Source organism: Malania oleifera, chromosome 3, assembly GCF_029873635.1.
Source record: "Malania oleifera isolate guangnan ecotype guangnan chromosome 3, ASM2987363v1, whole genome shotgun sequence".
NCBI lineage: Eukaryota > Viridiplantae > Streptophyta > Magnoliopsida > Santalales > Ximeniaceae > Malania > Malania oleifera.
Window position 1 is genome coordinate 67,110,792 of NC_080419.1, and position 19,918 is coordinate 67,130,709.

General features: G+C 35.4%; 1 protein-coding gene across 1 annotated transcript in view; it reads right to left on the reverse strand.

Annotated features, from left to right (window-relative positions):
* LOC131151584 (protein CMS1) overlaps positions 1–19,918 on the reverse strand; it is a 33,427-nt gene that overhangs the window by 11,078 nt on the left and 2,431 nt on the right. Inside the window, exons 2-4 of the mRNA XM_058102832.1 lie at positions 13,449–13,644; positions 13,183–13,255; positions 1,209–1,258 (exon numbers count right to left, since the gene is read on the reverse strand). Coding sequence (XP_057958815.1) covers positions 1,209–1,258; positions 13,183–13,255; positions 13,449–13,644 — 319 coding nt within the window. The remainder of the gene's footprint in view (positions 1–1,208; positions 1,259–13,182; positions 13,256–13,448; positions 13,645–19,918) is intronic.

Genomic DNA, 19,918 nt, shown 5'->3' on the forward strand with positions numbered 1-19,918 from the left:
AGTACAGCAAATCTGATTCTGGTGACAAGTTTAATGGTTTTATAAGGCTGAAAAGTAGGTTTAGAGCTGTTGAGAAAAAGATGACAAAAACAGAGGAGCCAGGGTTTTGATTAGGGTATTAGTGGGTGAAACTTGGGGTAGAACTTGGATAACAAGTCAAGGTATGATGAAAAGGGGACTGTGAACAGTATGGAGACCAGTAACTGACTTTACAGATTGTAGGTTGGAGAGTTCTGGATATGGGTTTAGGAGATTATAGACGATAAACTATGGCTTTGTCATATAATTTTGAGGAATTAGGCTTGAAACAAATCAAAAGAAGGGAGAGAATAAGTGAATAAGGATAAGACCCAAGTAATTGAGGAACTAGACTCGAATCAAAACAAAAGAGGAGGAGAGATAGCATGGATAGTTAATGATTCAGCTCCGGACCAGAATAAGAAGTGAATTAGGATAGGACACATGAAATCCACCTAACATTTGTAAAACATCAAAATCCACATGACCAAGGCCCATGGGAAAGCATCAATGCTGAAAATTTTCACATTAATTCATCTATATATCTATTAGAAATCGAGATTGTCACCCTTTATATAGACTTTCTTGTGATGCAGCAAACTTCTAAACCAATCAATAACTTCCAAGCCCATAATTGCCCATAATTTGACAAGTAGACGCGCTAAAGACTCCAAAAGAACTACTCAAGAAATAAACCTAAGTATCTAAAAGTAAAGAACATTACAACATTTTAAATCATCTATGTATCTATTAGAAATCAAGATTATCACCCTTTATATAGACTTGCTTGAGGTGCAGCAAACTTCTAAACCAATCAATAACAAGCCCATAATTGCCCATAATTTGACAAGTAGACACACTAAAGACTCCAAAAGAACTACTCAAGAAATAAACCTCAAGTATCTAAAAGTTACGAACATTAAAACTCTGCCTCTGAAAACAAAAAATTATGAATCAACCTTGAAAATTATAAAACTACAATGCCACCCTGAACATAAGCTGTTTCAAAAACAACAATCAGCAATGCTAAAAATAAAGTGAAGGCTCTACAATTTCTTTGCGAAGATCCTATTATCGCCTACATCTCCAACTTACCGAGTAAGGCTGTGTTAAGTCAGACGCATGCACAAGAGTGTGTGTGTGTGAGAGAGAGAGAGAGAGAGATGCTATTTTGTGTTTTGACCACTAACCTGGTTGGCGTGCCACCTGCAATATTAACGCGGTTCTTTAATAAGGATACCTGCACCACGCAAAAATTATATATAATAAGAACATTAAAGAGTTCGAAAGACAAAACTAACTAAGCCAATAATATGATATCAATGTTACAAAATGAGAAGAGTATAGAACAGCATATTATAGCTTCATAATGACGCTGGCACAGTACGAATCAAGGCAATGATGCTTACATATCTCATAAGGCAAAGAATTTATGAATTTCCTCCATAAATGGAACACAGCAGAAGTCACCCGTAATTTTGATTGATATCAGCATTTGGATCCAGATTCACAATATAAATCACATTCTAATATAAGTGGCAAATCACATAAAATTCCCCTAGGGCTCTTAATATTAATAAAGGGGGAAGGGTTCCATTACACAAACAATGTCGGCTCTGTGCTTTACAACATGTATATCAAACAAGAGAAGATAATGGAGCTAATATTTACTGTTCAACATAAATTTATGGAAGGGGAAGGCACACACACACACACATATATATATATATGTATATTGATATATCAGACTTTTTGATATACATACACATAAATATATACATTCATACATACATATATAATATAGTAAAACAGGTCACTCTGCCGTCATATGCTTGCAAAACAGAATCCAAATTTTTTAGAATTTTGAATTTCTTAATTATGTAATTTTTTATTGGTTGGTTTTCTGACTGTTGAACTCCTATTAATTCTCATTTAACAATTTAATTAATTTCTACCCTCAAGTCTCCCCTCCCCCCCCCCCCCCCCTTCTCCACGCTGATTATTCCACAGCAAATTTGGATCACTCCAACATTATGTTTGCATTTTTTTAACTTACAGTTATTAAACCCTAGACAACGACTTATTGTTATTATTTTCATATCAAAAGGTGCATTCAGTGGCTTGGAACCGCTCGGCCACAAAGCTTACCTTTGGTTTGGTAGATCAAATGGCTAGTTTGATGCATTGAACCCAACAATGACATACATCAGTTCTAAGATCTGTTTTAATTCCTATTTTATTTGCTTTTTCTGGGGGGTCGTATTGCAACAGTTGACTTAAAAGTTAATTAGCCTAATGTCTCTGTACCCATCAAGAGACATGAAATTGCAGACTTGGAAACAAAAGTTTCTACTCCAACTATGGAATGTAAAATTTGCACAATCTAGTCTCTTTTTTCCCTAGTTTGCAGATGAATGAACTAGAATCATAGAAATATTTGCATGTATACATTTTGTTCTTTTTCTTTATCCTTTCTGCCATTATTTGAAAAACAACAATGCAATCAAATTTAAATCATCCAATTTTAGACCACAAGTATATGATCATGATATGCAAATCTGGTCAATTTCTTTTGTCAATTTTTTTACTTGCTTTTTTTCTTTTGGTCCATTAACAGTAAATAATTGCGTCAAAACTGTTTGTTGAGATGCCTAGATTATAATTTCTGTATTTATTCATTGATTTTTTTTTTTAACTGCATTCCACAACTTATTGGGTTGACTTGTAATCTTTTGTGCTTGACAAATTATGTTCCCATGAAGTGACAGCCCCCTTAATACTGATCTATGAAACCAACTAATCTACTGAAACTGTAATATGTTACAGATCCATGAAACCCACTAACAAACCGGTTAGCCGAACCATAAATGTGAACCTCGGTTAACCAGTTTAGTTCAATTTTTAACCGAAACCAAACTCAGTTTTCAATCTCTGTGATCTCTTACATAAAATCAGTAATAACTTGATCGAATAAAAAATTTGGGAGCTGACTTTTTTTTTTCCATTTTCAATATGGGATGAACATCTCCCAAGCAAGCAGCTCTCTCCCCGGCTTTAACTTTCCAATTCCCATTTCCCAAATCAGAATATGGAAGTCTTCTTGGGTCCCCCTCTTTCTGTGCGGTTTTACAAAAAAAATCGAAACAGAAACCAAAAATAGATTTTTCAAATATTTGAAAATCATAACCAAAACCAAAAAAATAAATTGAAACTTAATTTGGTCCGGTTTTAGTACAGTTTTTGGTTTTTCGGTAAATTTTGTACACCCGTATATAGGGGCATTTTGACTTTGGTACTAAATTCTCATGAATCAATAAAAAATTATGTAATTAATTCTAATTCTTATGAGTTAAAAAATTATAGAACATCTATTGTCAAAATTTTGACAGCTTATACTTAGTTACGTAGCTTATGCTTTATAGTTGAACTTTATTTCTTGCTTTTTTTCTTAAGTAATTACCATGCATAGCACGGGTCTCTGATAGTGTGTGTGTGTGTGTTGCATAAAAGTTTAAAACCTAATATTTATAATATGTAACATATTGATACAAAATATTGCCTACTAATTAACTAGTACGCCACCACTGTGCTGTGCCTTATATTTTTAGCATTTGTCATGTCCCCATATCTGTGTCATGTCGTATCCATGTCCAAAGTGATGTCCATGCTTCACAGATACATTATTATATTCTTAGTTCCACGACTTTATCATTCTTAGCGGCACCATTTTTATCCCAACAAGGTAATCAGTCACTTGTGGATGTATCTCTTGACAGGATAAAGTGGGGAAGGGTGCTCCTTTTTGTTCTTGGGCATAACCAAGCTCACAATCAATAGGTGCAGATCTCTTCAGAAGCAGCGGAGTGATTCTGTGATGATTTGCCTTCAGTTTTTGGTACATTGGGAAGTTGTTATCAATGTACCAGGTCAAGAGGTGATGTTCTGGAAGGCAACTACGAACACAAAAATGGGTATATGTCTGAATTTAGAGTTGAGCACGAATGGGAAGTGGTTTTCTGTGTTTATACAAGGCAGATCCAAAGGAGATGATTAGAGCATATTTGCATAAGAATTTCAGTCACTGGTTGAGTTGATTTCACCTACTATTCTTACATTGTTTCTTGGCAGCTAGGACAACAAAGAGTTGCAGTTTAATGTGAACAACAAAAAATTCCCGTGGAGAATTTTAAAGCAAATTGAGCACGATTATGCGCAAAATAAAGTGGTCAGATGCGTGTGGAGACGGTATGAACTTCAGTGCAGCGAGCAAGAATTTCTGCATGGCAAATACAGGGTTAGATTCCAGAGTGGCTAGGCTTCTGATAGAAGAGGGCGTGCAATGAAGACGGAGTGGAGTGGACCAGATCACTTGACCATTGTGTTGGATTTGGGCCACATCTTGATCCTGCAGAGTTTACTTAGTGGGTGGGCCCATAATCGTGTTAACGAGGCCCGAATTAAATTTTCAACATAGAAGGCTTGTGAGTTTCATAGAAGCCCAATATTGTCATAGGTAATTTGTTCAGGGGATTCCCTGAAAGGCCTAGAATACGAATTATTTGGGAGTGACTAGGAGTTGCAGACAGGGTTCATAAAACGCAACAAAGGAGGAGCAAGAGGCATGCCCAGTGTAGAATTTGGAAACCGGTAGGGTTTTGATTATTCATAAAAGGGAAATTGTGCGTGGTGAAGGGACGGCTGATGGCCTTTTTCCCCTCAAACAAAAAGGAATTGTGCCAAGGGATCTCTCAAGGGTTTTCCTAATGGATCTACTGGAGGGGATATGAGAAGTGGTCATGGTGCAGGAGACTTCAGACATCAGTAGCTGGCAGCGGGTGATTGTGGGACTACCTGTCCACCAGGAGAATGCTGAGAAATATTTGTGTGTGCAAGGGATCAAGGGTTTGAGTGTAGCTGTAAAGCATAAAGTAATTAATCATATGCTCGAGTAAAGGAGAAGAAGAATCTCTAGTTGCTCGGAAGGATTGTGAAGGGGCTGAATCCACCAAGGCCTATAATTTGTCAGGGGAGTAAATTTTTAAAAAGAATAATGGAGGGAAGTTATTACATTGAAGAAGGTTTGAATGTTTCAAAGGAGAGTTCAGCAAAGGGCACTAAGAGAGATAGGGGCAAGGAAATTAAAAATTGGGGTTATGTGTTTGATATCAATAGCAAATTCCATAGTGATTTTGTTTGTGATGGTGGATTATTATTGGATGAGTTTCGGCAACAATTTGGTTTTTCCTTGGAATCTTCTAAAGTTTAGGGGAGTATTCATATGTTTAATAATAAGAGCATGGATAAAAAGCAGCAAGTTGGGAACAGTACTTTGCCTACCCCATCTATTCTGGGAAGAGATTAATGAAAAGGATTTAGAAGCTGCACAATTCTTGGATAAAATGGGGTTGTGGTTTTCTGATCCAGCAGTCAAGAAGTTGGATTGGACGATAGGAAGAGACAGGTGAAATGGGGCCAGCAGGACTTAGCAAACTTCCAGTGTCCAACTAATTGTGATGGAAAGGATTTTCTTAATTAGTTTTTCATTAGTTTTTTTTTTTTTTTTGTCCTGTTTTTTGGTTTTTTTTTTTGTTTTATATTGTATTTTTTTACTTTTTGCTCTTTTGAGGATTGTTTCTCTTTCATCATTAGAAACAAGTAAAAAGCACGAAGGGGTGTAGCCCACATACAAAAAGAGTCAAAAAGTTACTTGTAACACATGGTGTTTGTTAGATTAGCACTTTGCCGAAAGCTTTGTGGGCCAACAATGAATATCAAGCTTTAACACTCCCCCGCACGTGCAGCCCGACAGCACGTGGAGAGATAAACACATGGTAGATAACACCCATTACAGGGAACACAATAATTTTTTTTTAACCACACAATAAATGCACGCAACAAGACTAGAATCTAGGGCCTCCTAGTAAATAGCTCTGATACCATGTTAGATTACCACTTTACCTGAAAGCTTAAGCTGTTAGGTTATGGCCAACAATGAATATCAAGCTTTAACAGTGTCAAAAAAGTCAAGAACACTACGGTAGTCGATCCTGCACAATCCGTTATGCCAATTAGTTATAGCAGTGAGGCACTGTTGCCTCAAGAGTGGAAAGGCCAAATCCTAGAGATATCTGATCCAAGAACAATGGAAATGAATATGGTTCATTGTCTCAACATCTTTGTTGCTGCAGATGAGGAGGCCTTTAAAGGCTCTCTCTCTCCTGATAATATGCATACTTTGTTTTGATTGTTCAGAATCTGTTTCACATCTTTTCTTGCATTGCAATTCTGCATGGAAGGTTTGGAACAAGCTATTCAATTATTTTGGAAAAAGCTGGGATTGTCCTAGAACAGTGGAAGAGTACTCGGAAATATCTTTTGTAGAGTTTGGGAGGAAGAAGGAAGGAATAGCATTATGGAATTGTGCTTTATTTGCAGTGTTCTGGTATCTGTGTAAGCAATGTAACTTGCATATTTTTCCAGGGAAGAAGTTACCATATTAGTTGGAGTGGGAAAAGATTCTTTGTATGGCTTCTTTATGGTGTGTGGGCAATGGAAATTTCAAGCGGATGTGTAATTCAGATGTTCAGCATGATTGGCAGTCTCTTCTTAGGGCATGCTGATTTTCACTACTGTCTCTTATTTTGTGTTTTTATTTTTTTTGTTTTTCCCGGGAATTCCAATATTTCGTAAAGGATATGTCTTCTCTCTTGATTGTACATTCTTTCTATATCTAATGAATTTCCTTTTCTATCATAAAAATCAAGGGCAGTCCCCTTTTCCACGAGTTGCTTATTGTGAGAATTTTTCAATTGGAAAATTGCCACCCATGCCAAAAAAGCAATTAGCTTCCAAGGGAACTCTGCCGATTACTGCTGGAGCTATGAGTTTCCTGTAATAGGGTTTCACAGTAAAGCTGCCACCATTGTCCAGGGTCCACTTTGGCTCATCAGAGAGGTTTCAGAAACAAACTTTGTCTAGGCAGCCAAAGAAAATCTCAAAGCTCTGAATTTCCCAATTGTGAGCATTTGTCACAATTGGGATGTCCCATATGGTCCCATTGGCTGAAAGGTAAAGGTGGCTGCTCATAAGTGCATCTTTGCGGCTGGCCAAACCAAAAAAGGTTGAAAAGCTTGTTGATGTAGGACAAGAAGCAAGACCTTGGGAAGAGCCAAGTTGGAGAATAATTAAGAAGAATTGGGTCAAGAGATTGTTGGGTTTCATTTGTAGTTCATTGTGTGTTTAGTTTAATTAGTACAGTATTATGTGTATTTTGGGGGCTTGTTTGAAGTATTTGTGTATTCTAGGGGTCTATTTGTAATGTGATTTAGTTTTAGGGGCTTATGTGTATTTTTCGTACAAAGAGGCTTTCTTATAAATAGTGTGTGAAATCCATGTTGTAGCAGTTGATGAATTTGAATTGAATTGAACATGAGTTTCCCATTTGTATCTCCTCTCTCCTCCCTTCCCCTTCCCCTTCCCCTTCCTCTCTCTCTTCTAACTTCTCCATGGCTGCAGGACCTCGATGTTGCCCCTGCATCATTTGGTATCAAACCCAACCACAATCGCCATTCTTCCATTTCAATCCACCCATTCTCCCTCACTCTTCCCCTCTTCTCTTCTTCTTTCTTTTCTCTGTTCTGATCTCCAGTTCTTCAAAATCCCTATCCTCCTGCACCTTTCTCATCACACCACCAACACCATGTAATTCCCATTCCTTGATCTCCCTTCGCCCCAAAAATCATTTCTAGAAAGTCATCACTGACTTATGCACCCCACACTCCAGCAACCTGGTCTTAAATTTCCATGAAATTGTCAAAATTTCCGATTTCTGTCACCCTCGAAATTGAAATGGCAGTTGATTTCCGTTTTACATAATTTCCATCAAAATTTCAACAAATCATCTGAAATATATCAGAATCTAGGAATTTTAGTGAAACTTGTCAAAATTTTAACTATAGAACGAAATTTCCTCAGAATTCAATTGAGGGATTTACGAGCAAAGTGAAATTTCATTCTTAATTTATTCTACTTTTTTATTGAAACAAAAAAATTACTACAAGAGCTTTTGAAATTGTATGAAAAAATAAACTTACAACAACATTTTTTATTTGACCATTCATGTCTAAATTATCATTATTTGTATAATAAATAATATTAAAATGATTTAGGAATTTAATTTGTATTAACCGAATATGTTTAATGTACATTATCTTACAAATATGTTTGATACCCGAGTTATAGTAGAACTTTTCAACCTCGTACACAACATAGATGTATTTAACTTGTAATATATTTGTCCTAAAACTTATATTATTACGTCTACTAACCATTTCTAAAGTTTCATAAAAGAATTCCACACTTTACTACTGATTTCCATTATTTTTTCAAATCGAAATCGGAATTGACATCAAAATCGAAAATTCTGTTGAAATTTCCATACTTTTGGAGCTTCAAAATTTGAATCGAAATCGAAATTTAAGAGACCTTGGCAGCAACGCACATGTGGATTCTTTTTCCCCTGTCCTGCAACTTGCAAACTCATGAGAATTTGGTTTCCAGCCTCAAGAATTTGGGTTTTTCCTCTGATATTTTTGGCTGCAGCATGAAATCTTGGTTTTGGACATGATATTTTGCAAGCAAGTAATATTTTTGATTTAAAAGACTATAGATTTGATTGCCAACCCAAACAATCAGACCAAATTGCTGTCATTTGCAGCATTTGTAAGTGGTTTTCTAACGCTTTGTCTTACTTGAAGATTGTTCTTAAGAAATTGAGAGTAAAGTTTGTGGTTTGCATGATTAAATTGAGAATTGTGGGCAATCGTGTTAAGGGCTTTTGGTGATACATAGTTTTAGTATATGTAAGTATAAATCCAGCAATATGGTGACAAATTATTGGACAAAGGAATGCCATTTATCATTCCTTGGGCACAATTTCAAGCTTTTCCACACCTTTTCTTAAGTATAGAGGAAATATTTGCAAAATCATCATTGATGGATGATGCCCTATGGATATGGTTTCTAGAAATGGAGTCACTTGAATGCAACTTCATCTAGAACCTCACCTAGAGCCTTATAAGATATCTTGGATTGATAACATACCATACATGTTTGTGAAAAATGTTTAGTTCCTATCAAGTGGGTGACTATTTTAACAATGTTTGTTTGATATCATATCGATAAAGATTGGCCATACACTCCTTGGTTCTCCTTGGTTGAATGATTTGGGTGTGACTCAAGGACATGAGAACACATATGTCTTCCATTATAATGGAAATAAAATCATTTTGAAGTCTATTTTACCAACCAACTAGGACAAAGAATCTGAGATAATTGATCATGTCAAAGTTACACAACTTGAAGAAACTACAAGTAAGGCAATGAATGTGTTTAAAGACATTGAAAGTCTGAACATTTCTATTGTGGAGTTTGTCATCTCCAATGAGTTCATTGATGGATAATTCTCAAGTCAAGTCTATGGTGCTGCCAACAAAACATGGTTTCTTGTCTCATTCAAGCGCTAGCTTTCAAAGAGTCCAAGTTTGCTTCTCCCTTTAGATCCTCCAACATTTTAAAATTCAAGGCCATTTTTTTCTGACTGTGGGAGAGTTGACGTATGACAAGAAGCGAGACCCTAGGAAGAGTCATGTTGGAGAATAATTAAGAAGAATTGGACTAGGGGATTGTGAGTTTAATTTGTAGTTTACTATATGTTTAGTTTAATTAGTATAGTATTATGTGTATTTTGGGGGCTTGTTTGTAGTATGTGTGGGGTATGTTTGTAATGTAATTTAGTTTTAGGGGTTATGCATAATTTTCATATGAACAGACTTTCTTATAGTCTGTGAAAGCCATGTTGTAGCAGTTGATGAATTTGAACTGAATTGAACACGAGCTTCCCCCTTGTATCTCCCCTCCCCTCCCCTTCCTCTCTTACAATTTCTCCATGGCTGCAGAACCTTGTTGCTGGCATTGCAGCCCTGCATCACTTGTGCTAAGAGAAGAGTGACCACACCGCATAGTCACGCCAAAAGAAAATGTTTTTTTTTTGTAACAAAAGAAATATAATAGAGAAAAAGATGAATTACAGGCTAACGGAGGAAAAAAAGCACTCAAAAGAGCCATAAAACTAAAAACTGAAACACAAAACAAAAGAAAAGAAAAAAACATAATGAAAAAAAAAAAAAATCTAATTAAGAAAACCCCCTTTTAGAACCTTTCCATCATAATTTTGTACACACAAGTTGTCCCTTTTTCACCTCTCTTCCCATCATCCAAAAGAATTTCTTGACCTCCAGGATCTAACAACCACAAACCCATCTTATCCAATATTTCTTGATCTCCGTCATTCTCATTAATCTTCTCCACAGTAGAGACGAGGCTAGGCAAAATACCATCCCCAACTTGCCCCCTAAGCTGCTGCTTATTAGCCATATTATTATCCTCAAAATTACGAATTCCTGCTAAACCATTGAGCTGAGTCGCTGACGCATGGAAAATATCAACAGCAACATTGGAAGAATCTGAAACATAACCAAATTGTTCCTGAAACTCATCCAATAGTAATCCATCATCACAAGAAAATTCACAATCAAATTCCCTCCACCCCCAATTTTTAATTTCCTTTTCCAGTCTCCTTTACTGCCCTTCTTTGCCGGACTCTGCTTTGAATCCATATTTCTTTTTAAAAAATTACTCCCTCAACGAGAATAGACATGGGCTTAACCACTTCATGACCCTTCCGAGCAAACACAGACTCATCCTCTCCGTTAACTTCCAGAACAACAGTCTGTACCTTCTGCTTCACTCCATTCTCTTTCCATCAACCAGAGACTCATCCTCCCCATTAAGTTCCACATCGCCAGTCTGTGCTTTCAGCTTTGCTCCTCCATTCAAACCCTTACCCCCTTGGACACACAACTCATTTGCAGAAATCAGCCCTTTCTGATCCCTTTGGGTAGTCTGACAATCAGCAGCATCCAATGGTTGAAATCTGGAAACTCCCACAGATGAACACTTTCCTTTCCTCTTACAGTTGAGCCATTTGATAGACCCCTGAAAGATCCCTTATCACAGTTCACTTTTGTCTAGCGAGAATGGACAACTGAACTCCCCAATCTACCCTTTTTCACCTGCACAACTTTTTTATAGAAAAAGAAAATTATATGAATGATAGAAGAATTTACAAGAGGGAGAATGGGCCATCTCCCAAAGAAAATCTGGACCAAACCAGATAAAGCAATTAAAACCAACAGAAAAGGGAGAAAATCAACAAGCCAACACATTCCTTGAATCTCTTTGAATCTCCAGGAAACTATTTCCTCTGAAAATCCCAAATTGAACGCACCACAGTGATGCTAAATACTGGATCTTATCCCAGACCAGCTCCCAAATTAATTTTTGCCCCGAAAAAATCCCTGCATTACGTTCCATCCATATCCCCCTTAAGACTGCAAATAAGCCGCACCTCCATAAGTTGTCTATCCTTCCTTTTACCAAATTCTGTAAAAGAAATGGCTAGTAAATCTTCCACCAATACAGGGCATACCCAACTCTCCCCGATAATACCAAACAGCTCTTTCCAAATCCTGCACAACTTCCCTTCTGGCAAGACTCAAAGACCTACCAACTACCACATCCCTACACTGCACATACCCTTTACTGGTCTTCCCCAGTTGCAATGAATCAGCCTTAATAGAGAAGCACAAAGCCCATCCTACATTTGAAGGAACTCTTAAACTCAAATCACTAAAATTGCCTCAGAAACAATTTTTCAAGAATGGGATTACATGATATAGGTTTGATATGTTTATGGGTCAGCCCAATATGACTGTGGGCTAGCCCACGATTCCTAGTAGTAGTAAGGCCCATTCTTGAAAAATTGTTTCTGAGCCAATTTTAGCGATTTGAGTTTAAGAGTATGGCTCAAACGTAAAGTAATATCAATCATTCCACACCCAGCCCACCCCCAACTCACACCAATATTGGGCTCTATTACTCCTATCATCTTCATCCCATGATCCCCAGCTGCCTCAAAAGCCCATAGAACATTCAGCTGCCACCCCTCCACAATGCAGCAGCACAGACCCACCGCAGTTGTCACATTATAACTAATCTTTACGAAGTACTGGTTCAGTCTTTCTTGATAACATCTTCAAACTCAGGCAAGCAACACAATCACAAGACTGACCAACGATTGTATCTTAATAGTTACTCTTGAAACATACCAACTGTGACATCTCCATGCATCTTTGCCAACCCATTCTACCCAAACCTCCAGGAATACCCCTTATTCAACAATCTTAACCCCACCTCCACCAAATACTTGCCTTTCTTATTCGCCTTTATCATGACCCAAAATTGAACCTTGCTGAACTCTCTATTATGAACAAATTGGTTCAGATCTAACAACCAAAGACAAACAGTCACATACCAATAGTGCTGCTGAAATTGTGAATCTGACACTAATTCCTGAACTGAGATTTCTCTTCCAAAAGAACAAAACCCCTTCCCCAATTTTTTCCCAAATACAGATTGGAATATTTCTTTTCAATCTACGGAGACCAAGGGGGGCTCTCCTCCATATCTAACTGTTTAAACCAATCAAGGGAGGAAGAGGGAATCAAAAAAAAGGGCAAGAATTATAACAAGAGTAGAGAGCAGTAGAGACCTTAGTGTCCCCGTTTCCCATGTCAAATTTGATAAACAAAAAATTCCAAATGCATTTCCAAACTCCAACGCCATACGGTTCTCTAACTTCTGTAGAAGGCAAACCATTATGATCAAGACCATATTTTGAAGCTATGGTCTTTCTCCAAAACTGATCTTGCTCATTCATGAATCTCCACAGCCAATTCCCAATGAGGGCTTTTTTGAAGGAAGTGAAGGACTTGAGCCCTAAACAACCCCCCTTCCCCACCAATTTCATAGGTTGCTTGACAACCCCATTTGACAAGATGGCATTTGAGGTTTGAACTCCTCTCCCCCATTTCCCCAAAGAAATCTCCTCTGAATATCCTCCAACTTCTATTGGTGATCTTTTGTCCTCATTTAGCTTGTAATATCTTTTCTTCTCTCTTAATATATTCCTCTTGTTATCAAAAAAAAAAAAAATCACTCATAAATCAACATTTATAAATAAATTTAGAAGATGGAAGAACCTACCTGATCTTCAACCTTCATGTGCTTTGAGAATAGCTTTGCAGCAGGACATTCTTTGGTCAATGGCCGGAACCCCCTGAAACAACACATCAAACTGAAAATGATGAATTTTCTCATAGAAAAACACAAAAGTGAAAGCAACACCAGGCGAAACATGCCACTTGTCCTGACATTATTACAAATTCACGATATGATGCATGATTTGCCAATATGATTCCACACAGGATCATATACCTTGTAATTCAAGTGAAATGAAAATTCCCACAAACCTGAGTAGCTCCAATGATCTTGAAGCAGATGCACTAATAATAAGAATGACTGGACTCCCAGACTCAATTTTTCCTTCCAAGAGCTGCCCATTGCAAAGAACTTCCTTCCATAACTGTCCAAAAGCCGCCTTCATATGTTTACCTATGTTACTAGCATCTTGATCCAGGCATTGAGACAGCTCCAGAATGCATGTATCTACATATTTCAACAAAACATTTAACCAAGTACCTACTTCATTCTTCAATATAGTGCATATATGCATATAATTGTACGAGTAAATTTTTTTAATACTAGGGTAAACCAAGCACCTAGCAATAGCATCAAGATCCAACAGTAAAGCATCAGGTGAGCAAGGTATTCAGAGGATCTAAGAGCAAAAATTCTTTTCTGTAGACAAGATATTTCTCCTTTTCATCTTTTCATAAAAATTGGCATTCATCTATACTCTATATAAAATAAGGAATAACATAGTTACATACATCATTTGTTGGACAAAAATATTCATTTTGGCTTTTTTTTAAAACATCTATCCCTCGTATAAATATGTGGTTAAATTATTTTGTGAAAAGAATATTCTAATATTTTAGAAGTAAAATAAAATATTCTCAACAGTAATTAAATTCAACCAAATTAGATTAAAAAAAAAAGCATCTAAAATGCTTATTTTCTTAGATGAGTTTAGACTTGAACCTGGAGAATTTAGCGAAAGAGTTATTACAATGCATTACAGTACAAATTTAAGTTATTTTATTCACAAAAAATTATAATTAAAAAGGAACACTAAAATTTTGATTTTAACAAAAAACTACAATAAATTTGTCAATGCTTTCAGTGAAAAAATACTCAGAATTTTTACAAATTTTATATAAAAAAAAAAATGAAGATGCCAATTTGTATTAGATTTTTCTATATAAATCAATATTTAACATTCAACATGTATATATCAATAGAATTTGTCATGTCCCCCATATTCGTATTGTTTTGCAACTCCGTATCATGTTCATGTTTGTATTGTATGGTTGCAAAGACAATATAAATTACTATATATAACTTCCAGAACTAATACTAAAATTTACTACACTGTATTATCAATTTATTCGAAGAAAAATCTAAATATTATTAGAAATTATCTAAATATATCACTTAAGATTATTCACTTGCAATCGTGGGTAACACATGACATTGTCACTAGTTCCTTAAAAAAAATATTTTACAATCACCTAAGATTCAGTCATTGCAATGTCACCACATACATAATAAAACATTTCTGTGTACAGAAATGAATATTGACAGTGACATATATGGTTAGCCCACAGAATTTTAGTTCGCTACAAAAACATATGCATCTTCACCTCCTAAAGATAATGAGGATAAAAATAGATAAATAGACAAAAGAGTCAGCTAATGTAGATAAAAGCAGAAAGCCAACCTCTGAACAAAACTGTGATAACAACATTCTACTTGGAATTATAAAAACCAAAGGAGAACAATATAGGGAGAAGATAGGGATGTACTACTCACTCATATCAAGTACTCTTTTGAAGACAATGAAGAGAGAAGGATAATGCAAAAATCAAGTTATGACCATGGTTATCAAAATCTCGATCCAGATCATGTGATTTTATAATCCTACGATCCAAACTTGCATAATCGATCCGGATCTTAAGTAGAATCTTAATAGAGTAGGATCCAAGTAGGATCTTATCTAGAACCTTAGGATCTTAGGATCCCAATCCTACCGATCCTACTTTTGCAATGAAATATGATTTTTCCTATTTTTAGGATTTTAACGAAAAAGGCCCAATATATAATTTTTTAATGGCCCAAACATTTTACTTTTGCAATAGGCACAAAATATGGTCTAGTTGGCTAAATGCATCGAATTAGAGCAATGTAACAAGCATGTTCTGGGATTTGTTCAATCCAAGTCAAGAGCACAGCTGAGCACCTCTCTTCCTTCAAAATGGAAAGCTCTCTAAGAGCTTAGAGTTATTGATAGACAGATCCTAGTTGTCTATCAGTAGGCTTGGACTGTTCCTTCTTCCAGCAACAGTAAAGGTTAGCTGATAGACTTGAGATCGGCAGAGAGCTTCAACAAATAGGGAGTAGCACAGTCAGGCTGAGAGCATAAAGTTGCACGCCTGTAGCAGTTATGTGTTATCTTTGTAGTTTTTTATTTTTTTTTTTTTACTTTCTTCCTTTTTTTTCCCCTCTTATTATTGACAAGCCAGAGACCTATCTTTTTTCCCAAAGCAAAGAGCATATAGTTTTCTTTTTCCTCTTCTTTTCTTTGCGACTAATAAAGGTTCTTCCTCTTCCTTCTTTTTTTCCTTCTTCATCTTATGGTCTGATGACAAAACCACGGAAACTGAGAAAATTACATCAGTTCATCGAATTAAGATTAGCAATTTATTCTTCCTTCTTCTCTTCATTGTTTTGCTTTTCTTTTTATTTATGATTATTAAATAAATAAGCTAGCAACAATCTGCCCTTTGCAGTTCAGGCCATTTAGATTTTTTTGTTTAGGTTCAAAATTGTTGAAGGAAAAACCTGCTAGCTGCTAGCTAGCAAGCTAGCTACATTCCTGAAATTTGTTTTAATTTCTTAAATTTACTACTAAGTTTTTAGGATTATTTTAGTCAGAGTTGTCATAAATTGCCAATATATAAATTTTTAATTTATTTTACATTGTAAGTAGAATCCTACGATCCGATCCAGCGGACCCTCTCAACGATCTTATGTAGGATCCCAATTCTAACAACCTTGGTCATGAGTGACTTTTTAAGTGTGGAATAGTGGGGCATTGGCAAGGGTAAGAAAGCTAAGTGCTGTAGCAGTGTGCCTGCTTTCCTCTACCCTGGATTTTGTGGAAAAGGGTCCATATATCCACATCAAACCACTACAAAGAGATTGTGAACCCTCACCATCTTTTCTATATATCCTTTGTCCTTAGAAGTGGTTGGGGGTACAGAATTTACTCAACTATTCGAATAATGGAAAAGGGAGAGGTCCTCAAAGAAAATCTACACTCCCACTTCCCTTTTATTTGAATTTTCAAAAGGTGAAATTTTGCAAACAAAATTGGGTGGCCTCCACAATAAGAGTGAGAGCTCACTCTTCCTCTATGAAGGGTTCATCAGCAACATTAGAAGGGCACTATTACTTCACCCTTTGTCTTACTCTCTCCAATTTGTTGATTTCTTTACTTAATCACACATCAATGCCCATTTCAAGTTTCTACATGGCAAACTCTGGATGTTCTGTGTGCTTCCATCGTGAGGTTGGGAGGGGGGGTCACGTTTGAGTGTTACTGTGTGTTCTATACATACATGTATTTTATGTAATTATAATTAAAGAAAAGGGCATTTTTCCCTTTTGGTAGTCTAGGTTTTATTTTATTGAACCATGGTGTAATTATTCTCTTACAATGAATGAATATAATGGGTTTCAAGTTCAACATTTCAGCAATCTAAAAATGATAACATGGTACCCTTGGTTTCTTAGATCAACTTGGGTTGTATGCAAAACATCCCTCATGCATTTTGTTCATATCACAGCTTCAATCATTTGCAAATATCTTTTCCACTCCCTTTTTAAGTCAAAGCAATCAATATTTTTGAATGACTAAAAGAAAAAGAAATTTCATGAGTCGTAATGAAAATAGATGACTAGGACCAAAACTATGAAATCAAGGGCAAATACATCAACTTTCCTTTATATGTTGATACATAAATCACTTCCAATTTCAAATAGAAAACTCCAAAAAAAATTGGACAAATCTTAATCCTATTATCAACATTACTTTTGCTCCTTGACTTGAACTATTTAAGTTGTGGAATTGAGGCTTCATCAATCTACAAGTCCATTGGCATGATCAAATGGTTCCTTTAATGCATATACAAAATTTTATACGTTAATGTAATTATATTAAATCAAAATTACAAACATGTCCTCAATTAATTTTGTATACAGATTATCAAAAAATTTTAAAATTCATCTTAGTTTTGCATTTTCATCCACAATTCTATTTTGAAATTGAATAATATCTTAAGGTTTAATCCTCAATTCCAGAACCTCTTGAACTTTCTAGCACTTCGTAACATAAATAATGATACCTGAATTTTGCATAAGCATTAGGTAATTCTTCTTCCACAGAAACATAAGCATACACAAACCAAAGTGCATAAATTCCAATTCAAAAGCTTTGTCAAAGAGGACAGTGCAAGAAAAGTGGAATCCACCACTCAAAAAACATCACACATATAAATCAAGCTCTCCAGGGATTCCAATCAAGAGCAAACAAATCAACTACCATAGTATCTTGACCTTAAAAGAAGCATTATCCTTGCAAAATAAGAATGATCAATTACCAATTAAGTGTATAAATCAGAAGATATAGCACTTTAAACACAAATTTTGGTTAAAAGTGAGCATCATTACTTTTCAAGCTGTATGGACCTAAGAGAAATTGGGTACAATTAGCAACTTTTGGTGTAATTTTACTTACTACTCCAAAAATTTAAAAATAAAAACGTCTTTTTTTAAAAAAATTTGCTCAATGTGCAAATATGGCACTTCCCAGAAGCAAGTCAGACAATAATTGAGGTAAAATTCATATCAAGAGGTACACTTCGTTTGAATTGAATGATTTGTAGAGAAAAGAAAATAAAGGAGAGGAATGGAAGGAGAGAAAATAAGTATCTTTTCTTTCCAAATTTCTCTTCAAATCACTCATTTGGATTGCACTTTATAAAACAAATGGAAAGAAAAAGAGAGAAATGGAGGGAAAGAAAATCCACTCATAATCTTATTTTTGAATCTCTTCAAAAGTGAGCAGTGTAAGAGAACTATGTGGTGGAACCTAAAAGGAGAAAATATAATAAAATATTAAAGATAAAATGATCAAAGATGGGGATTGGACTACAGAGGATGGGATAGATACAAATACTCTTTGGAGTAGATTAGCTAGCTCTATTAAAAAGATAGCAAAAGAGATTTTAGGTGAATTAAGGGAAAGATTCTCGAATAGCAAAGAAAGTTGGTGGTGGGATAAAAATGTACAAAAAACCGTAAAGACAAAAAGAATTTGGTATAAAACATGGCAAAAATGTAGAAACAGGGATAACTTCGAAAATTATAAGGAGACGAGAAAAGATGCAAAAAAGACTGTTAGTGAAGCTAAATACAAATCATTTCATAGTTTGTTTGATAGATTAGATACAAAAGAAGGGGAAAGAGATATGCTTAAACTTGCTAGAGCTAGAGAAAGGAAGAGTAAGGACTTAGGAAATGTAAAATGTATAAAAAGTGAGGATGATGTTGTCTTGGTTAAGGACGAAGACATTAAAGAAAGATAGCGAAGTTACTTTAGTAAGTTGTTTAATGAAAACCAAATTGAAGGTTTAAACTTAGGATTGTCAAATGAGGAAAAGACTAAAAATATGAAATTTATTCACAAAATTAGAGTTAATGAAGTTAAGTTTGCACTAAAAAAGATGAAAAATGGGAAAGCTATGGGACCAGATAACATCCCAATTGAAGTTTGGAAATGCTTAGGTGATAACGGAATTATATGGTTAACTAATTTATTTAATACAATTATAAGCACTAAGAAAATGTCAGATGAATGGAGGAAAAGCACTTTAATACCTATATACAAAAATAAAGGAGATATTCAAAATTGTAATAACTATTGTGGAATTAAACTTATGAGTCATACGATGAAACTATGGGAAAGAGTGGTTGAACAAAGATTAAGATTAGAAACGGAGGTCTCAAAAAATCAATTTGGTTTTATGCCTAAGAGATCTACCATAGAAGCTATATATCTTTTAAGAAGATTAATGGAAAAGTTTAGGGAAAAGAAAAGGGACTTGCATATGATATTTATTGACCTTTAGAAAGCATATGATAGGATACCTAGGGAAGTTCTATAGTAGGTTTTAGAAAAAAAGGGTGTATGTAGTAGGTATACTGATGTCATTAAGGATACGTACGATAGAGTAATGACTAGTGTAAGGACTATAAATGGAGAAACTAGAGAATTTCCAATCACCATAGGTGTAGATCAAAGATTTGCTTTGAGTCCTTATCTTTTTGCTATAGTGATAGACCAACTGACTAAGAGTATTCAAAAGGAGGTTCCATGGTGTATGTTGTTTGCAGATGATATTGTATTAATTGATGAAACTAGAGACGAAATAGAGGTTGAGTTAGAATTATGGAAAGAGGCTTTAGGATAAGTAGAAATAAGACAAAATATATGAAATATAATTTTAGTAATGATAGGAGGAATATTGGAGACAAAGTTAAACTTGATGATGAAAAAATAAATAGCACTTGTAGATTTCAATACCTTGGATCTATTATGCATGCTGAAGGAGAAATTGAAGATGATGCAATGCATAGAATTAAAGCAGGTTGGGTAAAATGGAGAAGTGCTTCAAGTGTGCTTTGTAATCCTAGAATA